Source organism: Chelonoidis abingdonii, chromosome 15 (assembly GCF_003597395.2).
Source record: "Chelonoidis abingdonii isolate Lonesome George chromosome 15, CheloAbing_2.0, whole genome shotgun sequence".
Lineage (NCBI taxonomy): Eukaryota > Metazoa > Chordata > Testudines > Testudinidae > Chelonoidis > Chelonoidis abingdonii.
This window is the reverse complement of record NC_133783.1, coordinates 48,565,761-48,581,393: the sequence shown is the minus strand read 5'-3', so window position 1 is coordinate 48,581,393 and position 15,633 is coordinate 48,565,761. Positions and strand designations below refer to the sequence as shown.

The 15,633-nt window shown below is 39.9% G+C and overlaps 1 protein-coding gene across 2 annotated transcripts in view; it reads left to right on the top strand.

The window, feature by feature from the left end:
- Positions 1–15,633, top strand: part of PLPP4 (phospholipid phosphatase 4) — a 111,375-nt gene that overhangs the window by 41,178 nt on the left and 54,564 nt on the right. For both annotated transcript variants that reach the window (XM_075072504.1, XM_075072505.1), the window contains exons 2-5: positions 3,320–3,428; positions 9,850–9,940; positions 12,531–12,594; positions 13,893–14,017. In XM_075072504.1, the coding sequence (XP_074928605.1) occupies positions 3,320–3,428; positions 9,850–9,940; positions 12,531–12,594; positions 13,893–14,017 (389 nt within the window). The remainder of the gene's footprint in view (positions 1–3,319; positions 3,429–9,849; positions 9,941–12,530; positions 12,595–13,892; positions 14,018–15,633) is intronic.

The window sequence follows — 15,633 nt, the reverse complement described above, 5'->3', positions numbered from 1 at the left end:
CTCGTCATCGCTGTCCTCGCCGCTCAGCAATAGCTGCCTCCTCCTCTCCTCCTGCCTTTGCAGTTCATTGTTCAGTATAGTCAGCACGAGAGTACGCGAGGTGTTGACAACGGTCAGGATACCGTTTGTGATCTCAGGGTCCATGATTGCTGTGCTATGGCGTTTGCTCAATGCACTCCGCGAAAAAGGCGCCAAAGGGTTGTCTGCTGCCTTCACAAAGGGAGGGGTGAGGCTGTACCCAGCACCACCCGGGGCAATGTTTCTGCCCCATCAGGCACTGTGCTCTCAACACGGAAGTGGGAACTATGGGATAGCTGAGGAACAGCTACCCACAGTGCACCGCTCCTGAAATCGATGGTAGCCTTGGACCATGGACATAAGCAATCATTTTGTGATCGCATTGTGGACGCGCAAAACCGATTTTATAACATCGGTTTCGTAATATCGGTTTAAACTACTTCGAAATAATCGTGCAGTGTAGACGTAGCCACAGTCTGCACAAGCTGGCACCTTTGCATGTTTTCAACATTCAGCCTCAGATGTGGTGAGTTACAGTAATCCAGCATGGGCATGACGAGCATATGCATCACTGTGGCCAGATGCACAGTCCAGTGGGAGGGTGGCATTTCCTACAGAGCTGTTGGTGTGGAAATGTTTTTTTCACCACTGAGAGTAGGTCTTCATTGGAGCTGGGAGATGCAAGTCCTATTTTGCATAGATGTACCTATGATAGCTCTGCTTGAGCTAGCCCTTAAAAATAACTGCAACTAGGGCGGCATGTGCAGCCGCTTGGGCTAGCTGCCCCCAAAACAATCCAGTCCTAACCCCCTGGGTACATTCTCAGGTGGCTAGCTCAAGTCGCTGGCTGTGCTGTTGTGGACACACTGCCATTTTTAGGTACTATATTGAGCAAAGCTAGCATGGGTACGTCTACACGAGCTGGATATCACGCCTCCCAGCTCAAATGTAGACATACCCTGAATCTACCTGATAGTTGGCTTAAGAATGTGTCAGACTGGACCCCAAAGCTTCGTTCTGCTTTGATGAATGATGTGTGTGTGTCTGTATGTGCACGCACATATGTTTTCAACCGACAGGAGGACAGGGTCCTGGCTAGTTATCTGAATTTTCTTCACAACCACTAAGCAGCAGCATTGTATCACAATTGGAGTTTCTTAACTGATCTTTTTCAATCATAGCAAAGCACATATTTCTCAAAGAGGACTGCACACCTGTGGAGCACATGAGGAGTCAGAAGTTCTCAGACATAGCCAGACTTCAGTTACCTGAGCACAGAAAAATCATCTGTAAAATATTTTTACAACAAAAATCATCTTCTTCTTAGTCTGTTTAGCTCGAACAGTGGAATGGTATCTTAACAGACTTGATTAGGCCCTACCTAACCAACAAGAAAAATATTGTATCGAAAGTGTGTGTGTTGTTTGTTTTAACCTTAGGGTGCCATTTGTCCCTTTGAAAATTTCCCACTGAATCTAGTATATAAAATATTTGTCTTAACAAAGAACTTGTAAAATCTGACTTGAAGCAGTTTTTGTTTTTAAGAATGTCTCAATATTTATACAGCTGATAAACTCAAAAGAAAATAAAATTTGCTGGAAACAATCATTTAATTCCTTTTTTAGAAGCAAAACAAAACAAAAAAGCATTTCACCAGGCACATGAGAAAGTGTGTTGTTTTTTCTAGACCCAGCAGGTTTTCTTTTTTAGGAAGTAACCTAAAGGGAGAAGTTTTAGTATTTCTAGCCTTTTTAATATTCTTGGATTTATTGAGCTTGATAAATAAAACTAGCAGAATCCTAAAATTGTTGCTATGATTCATTTAAATGACACAGTGTTTGCAGCCCTTTGAGAGAGTTTCTGGTTTTCTAAAGTATCAGTATTATTTCATTTAGTTTTTGGCCCAGAATCGTAAATGGGGCTCAATCTATTGTGTGCCACAAATTTGTAAATTATTCTAGATTTCTATTTAAGCTTTTAAAAGAATTTGTGTGGTAGTGGGGAAGAAAATGGGGAAAGAGGATTCAGACAACAAATTAAGGTGCGTTTTTTTTGGTTTTTTTTGCATATATTATTTGGCAGCCTTTATTGTATCGGGCTTTCTTGTAGCCTTAGTCATGACATTTAGCAGAAGTTTCAGGTGGATTTCTGAAGGAGCTATGAGACCTGGATGAGATTTTCTGTTTCAGACTTGTGTTCCTATGGCCCAGATTTACAAAGGTATGCAGATAGATGCCTGATTGGACTTACAAAAGTGACTAAACAAGATAGGTGCCTAACTTCCATTGACTTCAATTGGAGTTAAGAGCTTGAGCACTTTTGTGCATCCCACTAGGCACGTAAATACTTTTATAAATGTGGCCCTACATTATTTTAGACTATCTCATTTCCTTCCAAATCCTGCTTTTCTTAGTTGGTTCACATGCCCACCTCCACCTACATTCCCCAATTGTAAGATAAACATCCTTTGCTCCTCTTGAATTTTTCCATCTTTCTAGCATCTCACTTTTGCCTTAAGATGGAGAGGTCAGAGAACATGGAGGAATGATTTTAGACTGACATATTTGCAAGAGCTACAAATAAATCTAGACCTCCAGATTGTCCCCAAAGTTTCGTAGGACATTTCTACTCAGTTAAAGTATTCAGACTCTAAAAGACAACCAGTCAAAGTTATCTGAACAAGAGAGAAGGGACTTACTAGCTTGACTTCAGTAATAGCTCTTTCCATTTTCAAAGGCTGGACACTGTCACTTGTCCTTATTCCAGATCTAAAGAGCGTGCCAGCTGGGTCTTTTTTAGGGGACAAGTGTCTTTTGGAAAAGATGTTTTGTAAAGATTATCCTATTCTTTCTGTCAATGGGAGAAATTCTCTTCATTGTATCTTTCTGTCTGCCTAAGGACTACTAGTTTTTGAACCCCAGACTTTGTATCCTGAGACTTGAAATTTGGATGCCATGACTTTTATCAGTTAGTGTTTTTCTTTTTCTGTACATGGCACCTTCTTCCCATGGTATCCTGTTCTAGTGTTGTATTTGGAGCAGAAAATAATGGTAATTTATCCCCCGAGTGCAGTTTAAGATACTCTTTAAAAAGATACAGTTCATGCAATTTTCAGAACCATTTTGCTGAGTATGTATGTATGAAGGGTATATAACTATAACAGTGGTGTAGGGTGGCAATATATGTGGATGATTAATGACTGTAGTGTCCTAATTAGTGTGGGGGAGGGGGTTCTGCAAGGTTATTATTTCAATATTCATAATCTTTTTGAACTGGAAAAAATATCTTTTATTATGTTTAGTTTTACAGAGTTTTTGGATCCATTCCAGAGAGTTATCCAGCCAGAAGAAATCTGGCTTTATAAAAATCCTTTGGTACAATCAGACAACATACCTACACGCCTCATGTTTGTAAGTACCAGAGATTTAATGGATCATTTGACAGCTTTATGAACTGTAAACTAAACACACTTTCATCTGATAACAGGAAAACTTGTGTAACTATAGCCTGTTCCTTGGGTTCTGATTATGATAAGATTCAAAACTATGTAAGCCTGAACTTATTTATAATATGAGAAGTGTTACAGAGCATGCTTAGAAAAAACAAAACGAGCAGAGCAGGAGGAGCAGAAGTACCATATTCTGAATTCTATATTGATGGTGCAGTTTCAGATTTAAGCAGGAGTTCACTAATGGATATGAGGCATGATCAAAAGGCTCCTAAATTAGGTGTCTGGGCACTTTTGAAAATCCCACTAGGCATCTATCTGCATCTTTAGGCGCCTAATTACCTTTCTTAGTGCCCATAGCACCTTTGAAAATTTTACCCCAAATCTCTACATTGTGATTTGCTCGTGTTTACAGCCCCTTTGTGTTGGTTTTCTGTGAACAGTCAAGGGATTATTGGGAGATGAGGGTGCCCAATATATCACAAAGTAGGCTTTAAATCATCATAGCACTAACCTGACATGACAGTGCTATTGTTCACCCTGTCACACCCAGCAGAGTTCATATGGACATGCAGGAATGGAGTTAAGCTAGTGGGAGCAACTAATATCAATGCTATCTCTCAGCACTTATTGTGGAGAGATACTGCATTCATTTAAATATGGCCCTGCCACTGAGTACCCCCATCATACTAGTTACCTCCACATATAGAGCATATATTTTTAGAAGTTAATGGATATAATTCTATGAGTGGATTCATTCCTGTAGTATCTCCACCAGCATGAGTGGAATTATCTCAGGGATGAGTGTGGCACCTAGAATGAAATCCTGGTTCCCTTAAAGTCAAAAGGAGTTTGCCACTGACTTCAGTGGGGCCAGAGTTTCCCTGTGAGTCTTTTGTCTTTAAGGTCAGTGGCTTTAATTCAGAAGGAAGGCAAAACAAAAGATGTAGTTTGATGATTTTTGTCTTTGGACAAGAGAGTAAATCCAAAGTTAATAAATATGTTTAGTTATATAGCTGATAAGTTGAACGTGCTTCTTCTTTACGAGACAATAGTCCTATTCTGAGCAAACAGAGTCAGAAGCTGAAGGCCAAGATATTTAATTGCCCAGGATACAGTTGTTACTGAGTTAGGAGGAAGCCTGATTAAGTATTTCCCATCACAGTAGGGTGAAAAAGTTAAATGAAAAGCAAGCATTTTGAACAGTGTAAAAATATAGAGGCAGATGTAGCCAGGAGCCTAATTCTGCCGACTTTACTCACCCAGAATGATATCTTGCTTCATGAGTAGTCCCACTGAAATCAGTGGAGTACAGTACTACTCTAAATGTTTGAGGGTCACAGAATCCTGCCTAAAATTTGCTTTGGGCATACAGTTGATGAGTTCTTAGGGCAGTAGTGAATGTGCAGGGGGTTGCAGCAATGCAGAAATCACATTAAAAAAATAAAATGGCCAAGGAGGAAGTAGAAAAGATAATGCATTAGATGTCATAGGGGACATCCAGTGGTTGGTAAATAGCAAGGATGTAAGGAAAGTACATTTAATCCTTATCTTTCACCTACCCCAAATGCCAGTTTTTGCCATACTATATGGCAGCTGAAAGCTCCAGTGGAACTGAGTCAGTAAGCTGACCATGAGTCAGTAACCGTGTGCTCGGATTGGCTTACACTATTCCACTCAGTAAAAGGCAGCTCACCTGTGAGTGACTGCTTGAATGAAGAAACTATAGATAATTTCTAATTGGTTTGGTCTTATTTCTTTAATTAAAAGAAAACAAAAGACACACACACACATCTGTTATTTGCTTTCATAATTTAAAGTGCTTCCTGTTACCAGCACCAGAAACCAATTTTAAAAGGAATTTCCAAACAAAGAATAGTGTAGCATTTGTTACAAAGTCCTACATTTAGAACACTGGGAGATTTTAAAGTCAAGAGGAAAGTCATGAATAATCTAGCTCCAGACTCAAATTAGGCTAAATCGGCACGTTGGCAAAGGGAAAGAACTGGAAGGGACTTCCTCACTGTTCTGTTTCTTCAAGAACAGACGTGTCTGGTACTATTCATGGCTGACCCTGCAAAGTGCTGAGTACCCTCAGCTCCCACTGAAGGTTGAGAGAGTGCCCCTCCGAGGAACTGCTCAGCACAGTACCATGTGACTTTAGGCATTTACACAGTCCATCGTATCTGCTAACCGTTTAATAAGACAAGTGAGTGCTTTACTCAGTACTAGGTGTTTGCTCAGGTGGATTTCACTCTAGTTTCTATACTATAGAAAAATATACCTTCTCCCTTCCTCACTCAATGGTTCTCAACCTGCAGCCCATGGGCCACTTGTGGCCCAATCAGCACCAAGCTGAAGCCCATGTGACATCCTAAGGGCCATAAAGGTAGCATTGGATGCGGCCCACATAACGCATTGTGGGCCTCATATGCAGCCCACAATGGTAAATAGGTTGAGAACCACTGCATGCTTCCCTGCTTGAGCTCCTGAACCTTGGTCCCAGCCCCTAAACATGCCAGCCAGTGGGGCTAAGCTGGTGTGGTGCAGGAGGGATAGTATTCTGGTATGGGTAAGCAGCAGATTACTACCCCCCTGGAATAAGGGGAGAGCATGACTCCTTCTCCACGCTGCTTCCAGGACTGCACAGCTATACTGCCGTTTACGCAGGCCGAGAGTGAACATACAATCTAGCCCTAAATCATTAAAAAGTTCTGTCAAGCGATAAAACAGCACGCAAGTGAAAAATCAGTATTTTTCAGCATATAAATTAAATCTTGTGCCAGTGGATTTTATTGAAGTAATCAGAGACAACAACAAGTGCTTTTCTGGGGGATTTGTGCAACTACCATTTATCTTTAGGCTGACAAGATGAATAATGAATGTGCTAGACTTTTACTGGTGTCTCACCCATCAAAGCAATATTAGAAGATTTCACTGTAGGAAAAGAAAACGATACTGAATCATGAGGGGGATGTTATTATCTAGACCCTTGCGACATATAATATATATGATAGATGTGAGCCCTGCATGGTTCTATTGTGGAAGAAAAAGGGAATCTCTTGTAGGGCAGGCTTAGCTTGTACATATATTGCACTGATGAGTAAATTGACCTCCTAACATAAGAACGCCATCCTGGGGCAGAGCAAAGGTTCATCTAGCCCGGGGTCGGCAACCTTTCAGAAGCGGTGTGCTGAGTCTTCATTTATTCACTCTAATTTAAGGTTTCGTATGCCAGTAACACATTTTAATGTTTTTAGAAGGTCTCTTTCTATAAGTCTATAATATACAACTAAACTATTGTTGTATGTAAAGTAAATAAGGTTTTTCAAATGTTTAAGAAGTTTAATTTAAAATTAAATTAAAATGCGGAGCCCCCAGACCTGTGGCCAGGACCCGAGTAGTGTGAGTGCCACTGAAAATCAGCTTCGTGCTGCCTTCGGCACATGTGCCATAGGTTGCCTACCCCTGACTAGCCTATTATCCGTGGTGCCAGATGCTTGAGGGGGAATGAACAGAACAGGGAAGTTATCAAATGATCTGTCCCCTGACGCCAGTCCCAGTTTATGGCAGTCAGACGTTTCAGGACAGCCAGAGCATGGGGTTATCAACTGATGTTTTCAAATGAGCAATAATAGCCAACACAATGAGTTGCAGATGTGAACAGTTCTGAACCTCCATCACAAATCCATCAGTTCGTTAAAAATATATGCAAATCTACAGTGTTACCAGATGGATTGTGCAACATTCTGGATTTAGTTTCTGTTTTACTTCTATCCTTTGTTGATCTCTTCTGCTGCTCCTGCCTGTTCAAAAGATTTCTAACTCCCTTGTTTCATCTGTGTAAGCTATAAGTCTGTCAACAAGGCTATAGTTTGACATGTTTTTGAATAACGGAAGATAGAATTTTTTTGGAGGGAGAATCCTTCCTTTTAATAATAATAATAATAATAATAATAATAATAATTAATTCTAGATTTTACCCTAACCATTTTTTTCACTGTCTCTGATAACAGGGTTTAATTTCTGTTTTCAGAGAGAGATGGAGAAATTTGCATTCCTAGGGTACAAGAAATAAAGTCCATTCTTAGCACTGTATTTTGCCACCAAGCCACACAGGAGATTCAACTGGAACAAAAAATGTTCTACACAAAAATTGATGGCAAGCTTAACAAAATGTAAAAATAGGGAGCCATCTCCTGTCCTCAGTTTCACCCTTATTATTCACTCAAGTTAACAGGGTTGCATGGATGCAAGATAGTGTGGAATCTGGACCAGGATATATTATAACAGCTGTAAATCCTTTGCACTTGTATATAGCTCACTACCTCTGATGATTTAAAAGAGCTTAATATTGGCTCTGAGCATTGGGTATTATTTCCATTTTTCAGAAGGGTGAACTAGGACACAGAATCCTCTTTGTCCTAGTTCCCCAAATCTCCATCAATTTCTCCATCTTTTATTTAAATGGGACTACTCAAGGAGTAAGCTACTACTCAACATAAATAAAGGTAGCACAATCTGGCCCAGGTTAAATGGCTGGCCCAAGCTAGCATGGCAGGCAAATCAGTATCATAATGTCCAGTTTAATTTTCACGTTCTCTAAAACATCCCAGCCAGCTTATTTTCACTTTTCTCTGCTATACAATATAATTAACTCCCTGCAGTAGCAGAGCTGGATGAGCAGCAGCCCTGCTGAAGGACGCTCCTTGCAAGAATCTAGACTGTGTCTTTACAATCAAGCATTTATTGCAACGTGATCCATCAGCTAAAGGCCAAATTATTTCTTTAATGGGAGTATCATTAAGGTCCATGGAAGTCATGCACATACATCCAAGGTAGATTTTAACTACAAGTTCCTTTGCCAGACAAGAATGGCACAAAATATGCTATTGCTGTACCTTGCTCCCCTAGAGTTTAGTTGTGGATGTTTGGGAGCTGTTCCCCCCCACTGATTTTTATCCAAGATTAAGCAACCTGCCGTTGGCTCCACTCCAGTACACTTGTTCTGTACATGAAAGAATCATAAGGCTCAGGTTCGCTAATGCTCCAGTAAAGTCAGCTCAATGCACTTTTACAGATTTTGGGAAAATATTAAGAAAAGATTTAAGCACCCCACAGTACCCCCTTGAAAAGGTTTGTGCTGGATTCTTCTACCCTTATTCACACTGAGTGGTATCTTACTCCACAAGGGTCCTATTGAAGTGAATGGGTTTTCTTATGAAGAAAAAGCACTATTCAGCACAAGAACATCAAGGACTGAATGAGGTTTTTTTTAACCTGAGATAGTAGTAAAGAATGGCAGCCAATTCCAACACGAATGGGTTTTGTGAAGTTTGTGGTAAGTATGATGGGATATGTGTCAGACTATGTGTTTCATAGCAGTGAGCCCAGGCATTTCCAAGTATTGAATCCCTAGACTGTAAAGTGACCCATAGTCCTGTTTATGGAAGCCAGGAAAAGGCTTTAATTTTCGATATATGAAGCAAGTTAGCACAGTGAGTTCAATTAGAAGTATTTTTCTGTTAGGAATCTGTACAGAGGAAGACATTGGATCAGCAAAATAGTAACTGCCAGTTACATATGCTAAATAGTTCATTCTTTTCAAACTACAGTACAGTATATTTATGGTGAGTTGTTCCCCAAGGATTTTAACTGTGACCAGCCAGCATGAAAAACAGCACAAATAACGCACCTGTCTGACATGCTTTGTCACACTGAGTAGTAACTTTCATTGTCAATAGCCCCACTGATGGACTTGGGTTCAGCGGGATTACCAATGTACTGAGACTATTCTTAATACAAGGGTGGCGGAATCAGGTCCAATATTAGTCCAATAATTTCTAGTGTCTAATTTGCAAACTATGGTCCAGACCCTGCAGGCACTTAAGCACATGAGCAACTTTACTCAATAAATAAAGTTACCTACTTGCATCTTTGTTTGCCCGTTTAGGGTCTACAACCTGACATGTTTTACTCTGTTAAACATTACATTGTTGTGCATGATATGTGTTTCTTAATAGATCAGAAAGGTGAAGAATTTGCTTATCCACTTCTAGAAAACAAACATAAAGAGATGTAGTTGTTGACAATACTGAGTCATGATCTCTATGCACTGTTCATTTTCATTTACAAAACTGACACTTTAAATGTAGCTCCAAGTAATTACAAATCAATTATAAGCCACAATTAGGTTACAATTTTTAAGTATATTCATTGCCCTCTAGTTACAGATATAAATCGTCCCACTTTGCTCAAGGTCAGGTTTGATAAAGATTATTCAGCCATCCAGTCTAAATGGCACTAACTGGAACTAATTATTAATCCATGGGGATGACAGGGGGTTGATGCTCTCATACATGATTATTTGTTATCTCTCCCAGGCAATTTCATTCCTCACGCCACTGGCTGTCATTTTTGTGGTGAAAATAATCCGGCGGACAGACAAGACTGAAATTAAAGAAGCCTTCTTAGGTAAAGTGTACTGATTTTTAAGATGACAAGTGCATAAGAGTTCCTACGGTGATTGTTCTAACTAGTATTTCAAGCCCTGAAAAATCTGTGGGTGAAATGCTAGTTCCACTGAAGTCAAGGAAATCTTTAAAAAAATCTCTCTTTTACATACATTTCTAAGCCTATGAGTTTCATGACTTGTTTCTACATTCTACTGATCAAATCAGATTGTGGAGCTTGCTGGGTAATGAAACTCAGCTGAGATTTTTCGAATATTGATTGGCTAGAATCTGTGGCAGTCACTCCTTTACTCTCTATGCCACAGTGGATTCCTGTTTATTTCCAAGTGCAATTTAAGGCAGTGGTGTTAATTTTTAAAGCTCTCTGTGATCTGGGTCCTTATTGACTACAACAAGGGACCTTCAAATTGTCTCTGTACGCTTCACCCCTGCAAAAGGCCGAGATCAGCCAAAGACCTTTTGCTAACAGACTATGGTTTCAAACATTTGGAGCTTAGTGGCAGGGTATTTGTAGTGAAGAGGCCATGACTGGAATTCTTTCCCCTTTTGCTGGTGAAGCAGAGCTTGAGTTTGTTGATTTTCAGATCACAGGCTAAAACCCGTATATTTGCCCAGACTTTTGCCTGTGCTAGATTGGATGTAGAGGGTATTAGTGCTAAAATCAATTTTTGGAAGAGTGCAATTCTCTTTGAGTTTGTTCATCTATTCTGGTGTTCTATCAGCTTGAGAAAAGATCTTAGAGATTGTTTTTTAATGCTGCCAGTACTTGGCAGTTTGTTGTTAAATTTATCATGAACGATGTTTTATTGATGGAAAATGTATTTAGTAGGCAGGGGGAGCATGCATTTATACATATAAAAACACAGAGTCATGGTGCTGGTTTTCATTCTGTCTCTCTGATTTCAAAAGCAAAGGAACTCTGGATCTGTCTCCATGGTTTCTTCTCCCTCCAGAACTCAGGGATACTTTAGATTGGTATTCTCTATTCCCACTCCTCCCAATTTTGGACTGCCATTACCATTAACCCCATAATGCCCAGATAATAAAAAAAAAAATCCTCCAGAAAAGGCACCCACTGACTCGAGACACCACAATTTTAATGTTTTACAAAATAGCCCAATGTTCAATATTTGCATAAATTTGGACCTTTTGTGGGCTGGTCGTATTCGAAAAGATAATTCAGACTCAAAATGGGCATGATCTTCAGCTGGTCTAGATCCACTGACTTTGATGATGCTATGATGATTTACACCAGATGAGGATCTGGCCCAGTGCATTCTGCCCACAAAAAATAAGAAACTCTTATTCTATAGCTGTTGTTTTCTTTTGGAACTCTTTGATTCTGCATGGAAGAATGTTTGAATGGAGAGGAAGGAAATGCTGGTTCTGATTCTCCACGTCTTTGCCCCTTGTGTAGCCATTAACATACATGTTAACTGAATGCAGGTCTTAGTTCTCCACCCACTCATACCAATGGTAGCATTTTATAGCAGATTCCACTGACTTTGCATAGACATAAATGGCAATACAAGATGGAAGGATGTGTGGATAATCAGACCGTGTAAGTCAGGAAATCTCATATATATGTTTCTCACATATTATTACCATTTTCTTAAAAGGGAAATACAGTGCTGTGATGCTACTGGGCAAAGGTATTTGATCTTATAGAAAATTTCTGTTGAGCACATGCAATCATCATAAAAAACTGAGAGAGTAAGAGATAGCAAATGACCAGAGATGTTGAAAGTAGAAGGTAGGGGACTGTGTTGAACAGTACTGCTGTCCTTGTTATCAATTTGTTCCTTTATTTCTGCTATAAGCTTTGTAAATGGCTGGAAAAACACCTTTCCCTCCCTCCCTAGTATTCGACTTTAAAAAAAGGAAAAAATAGATAAATCTTATGATGTGCAGAGCCATCAGGCAAGGATTTTGTGGCTACAGAATGATAAGTGCCAGTGAGGTACTGGACTACAACAATTAAGACATTGATACAACAATAGCCTGATATCATCTTCTTCTAGCTTTACTCACATCTATATGGGGTTGGTTCTTGCATTATACCATGTAGCTATAACATAGACTGTGGCATTAAAGCAGTTTAAATCCAAACAGAAAGGAATAGATGAGCCTGATGGAGTCAATGAAAAAGCTTCCGTGGGAGTTAGATCAGGCCCTTTGTGAACCCTAGTGAACTTTTGCTTAAATACAGGTAAAAAGTAGGATATTTTCATATATAATGGAATGACATTTAATTAAAAAGTTCCTTGTTTATTATTAATTATTGTTGTTTATGTCAGCACTATAGCTGTTTGGAAAACAGCAATGTTTTTCATTATTTTTTGCAAAATGTATTGTTTCTTTTTTCCCTTTGGCACAACAGAATCAGAGCAGGATTATTACTCTGTTCTGCAGTTTACTCTCAGCCAAAATAAGAAAAGGAACAATGAGGTTATTAAAATCTTTCAGCTATACTGAAGAATCCAATTTCAATCTGTGAAAAGTTTCAGTTCATAAATCAAACGCTGTAACACTGAAATTTATAACTTGTTACCTAGGTTGTTGTTGTTCTCTTCGTTCATTTTGTTTTTTAGCTGTTTCCTTGGCTCTCGCTCTGAATGGAGTCTGCACAAATACTATTAAATTAATAGTGGGGAGGTAAGTCATGTCATATTCTAAGTGATGGCTTAAACTGTCAAATTAAGATTCTCTATCTATAATCCATTTTAATATAAAGACTAAGCAAGGCTCCAGAACACATTGGATTAGCAGAGATTCCTGTTACCCTGTCCTCACCCCTGGAAAGTATGGTGCATATCTTCTTTATGTGACATCTGACTGTTGCAGGATTCTTTGCTGTCAACTTTTGGAGTTTGTGTGGCAGGTAGGCTACTTTGAAGATCCAGACAACCAAGACAAAGTGTAAATTGTAATCTATACATTTCACTGGTGATACGTAAGGGGAACAGTCACAGTGTGCAGGGGTTTAGCTGCCAACTCCCACTAGTACAACTACATTGAAATCAACTCATGGTTCTGCATTTTATATAATGCATGCTACTGTCCATGAGATCTTCCATCAGTAGCAGCGTTCATCAGGATTACCAAGCCCAGGAGTGTGGTAACCAATGGACTCCTGAAAGGGCTGTCTCTTATTGTTTCAGGAGTGCAGCATGCAGAGTATCTCTGCATATGTTTTGACAAACACCCTGCTCCCACCCCAGCACTGTTCTGTTGGCAGTCATAATACTTAGCACTTTTCACTTTAAAAGTATTTTTATCAAACATAACTAACTGATCCTTGCAAGAGCCCTGGAAGGTGGGTAAGTATCACTAGCTCCATTCTACACATAGGAAGCAGAGAACTTCATTGACTTGTCCCAGGAGTCAAACCCAGATCCTCATGGGTATTTAGGTGCCTGACTCCCATTGAGTTGGGATTAGAACTCTAGTTCTTTGATCCCAGTTCTTTAGTCTAACCAGCAGGCCATACCTCCCTCTTATAGTAACAGGTAAGGGTGTTACTGAGCAGAGTCAACAAGCCCTGTGCAACCCTGTGGAACATGTGTGGTCGTTATTGCTCTTTTGGATAGCCTACTTGATCACTGAGCATGATGTGCAGGTTGGCTGAGTTATGGGATATGCAATGAGTAGCCCTGCATGTTCCCTTTCCAGATCGAGCCTATATATGTCCATCAGGAATGAGCCTGACCACATGCAGAGAAGCCACCATCCAACTGCTGCTAGCACACTCTGCTGGAAGTTTTCCTACAGACAGCATGTGTGCAAAAGTTTGGCAGGAATGAAGGAATAAAGAACATATCTATTGCTACCACATGCAGAATAAAAAAAAAGGAAGTGAACTCTCTCTATATGATAGTAAATTTAATAATCACTTTGAGGTTCATTTATAACTACAGCTCTTATATTTCAAATGTCCATGGTGTTTTTTGTAGACCTCGTCCCGATTTCTTTTACCGCTGCTTTCCAGATGGAGTAATGAACTCTGAAATGCACTGCACAGGTGATCCAGATCTGGTGTCTGAAGGCAGAAAGAGTTTTCCCAGTATCCACTCTTCTTGTAAGTTCATTCAAATACCACTCATCTTTGGCAATGTTATCTTCATCTATGTGTTAGCATTGCTATTTCTGATGGATCGTGCATCTGGTTTTAGCTGGAGGGAATAGCACTTTTGTAGAAAACACCTGGCTTGAACTTTTTAATGTCATCCCTTTTAAGCACTAAGGCTCTGATTCTGTGACCCTTTCTTACCTTGAGCACTACCTCACTCCACAGGCAGTCCCACTCACTCTACAGACAATCTGGATGAATTAAGGGACTGCTCAAGGTAAGAGAGGATGACAGAATTGAGAACTGTATGTAAGATTTGTGTCACAGGTTTCCAGCATTATTGGACTCCAGCCTCTGACTGAGGTGGGGGAAGGTGTCTACAAATACTAAATCATGTTTTATTTAATTAGTTATAGTCAAATGAAATATGCTTGACTTGAGCAAGAGTTGATTAATTTACTTGTTGAGTTTTGAAAAAATTGCAAATAATGCATAGATAGTACTTTTACAGCACTACTTCATGAACACAAAGTTGAGTCATGAAGGTGGCTCATCTGTACAGGTTGACATTTATCCATATCTTTACAGTTTCACAGTGATGTTTCCTTGCAGTATTCCGTATCCTAGAGTTTTTACTTTTGTTTCAGTGTTATGGGCTGGACTGTGAGGGAACAAAGGGCTGTAAAAGGGAATAAGACTGCTCCCCCATCCTTACATTCTTGTCTAGTGTCAATGGCGCTGAGCACACACGGGGATAAGTGAGAGCTGTGTGCGCATTCCAAGGAGGTAGATGGGGGACCTTTGACTCCACCCTTAATGTGCTAGCACAGATGATCCATCACATAATGGGAGGCAGTAGCTCAGTAGCAAATTACTATCTGCTGGAGTACAGTGGGAACTGAGGCACAGTTCTTTCCATTGGCTGCTCCTAGAACAGTGTAGCTTCTCACCGCCCCCTAAACAGGGCTTACGGCAGGCCCACAATCTAGCTCATATATGGTGAGCAGTGCAGGCATATAGTACATGATATGTCACAGTCTAGTAACTTGTAGTGTTTGCAATACATCCCCAGATGCTGGTTCCTTACATCTGGTTGCAATCAGCTTGGTTCAGCAAAGTGAAAAATTACACCTATACAGGTTTAGATAACTGCATGCTTACTTCAAGTACTGTAAATATACAGAGATGTACTAATAAGGGACCCGTGCTGAGAGCATATTAAAAATATAGCACCACGTCTACAGCATAATGTTCAACACTAATGTTATGTGAATTACAGTGTGACTTCCCCATGCTGGAACATATTATGTTATAAATTGGGGGCTGCAAAGCTTAGGTAGTAGAGGACATTCAGTGTGCTTTTCCCCAGATGCTAAAAACATTATGATTGTCATGTGCTTCGGTCTGTATTGTTGCACAGCCCAGGAGCCAACCACTGTTCCCACACCAAGATTCCCTGTCATATAGCAAAAGAACATTATTGTGCCCCTAGGCCAGAGTGTATGTTTGGGATCAATTTTTTTTGAAAAAACTAGGTTGGATTTATAAGCACTGAGTTGTAAACTGACTTTATGCAACACATAGACCAAAATTATGAGAACACCTTTTTCCTTCACTGGTTAACA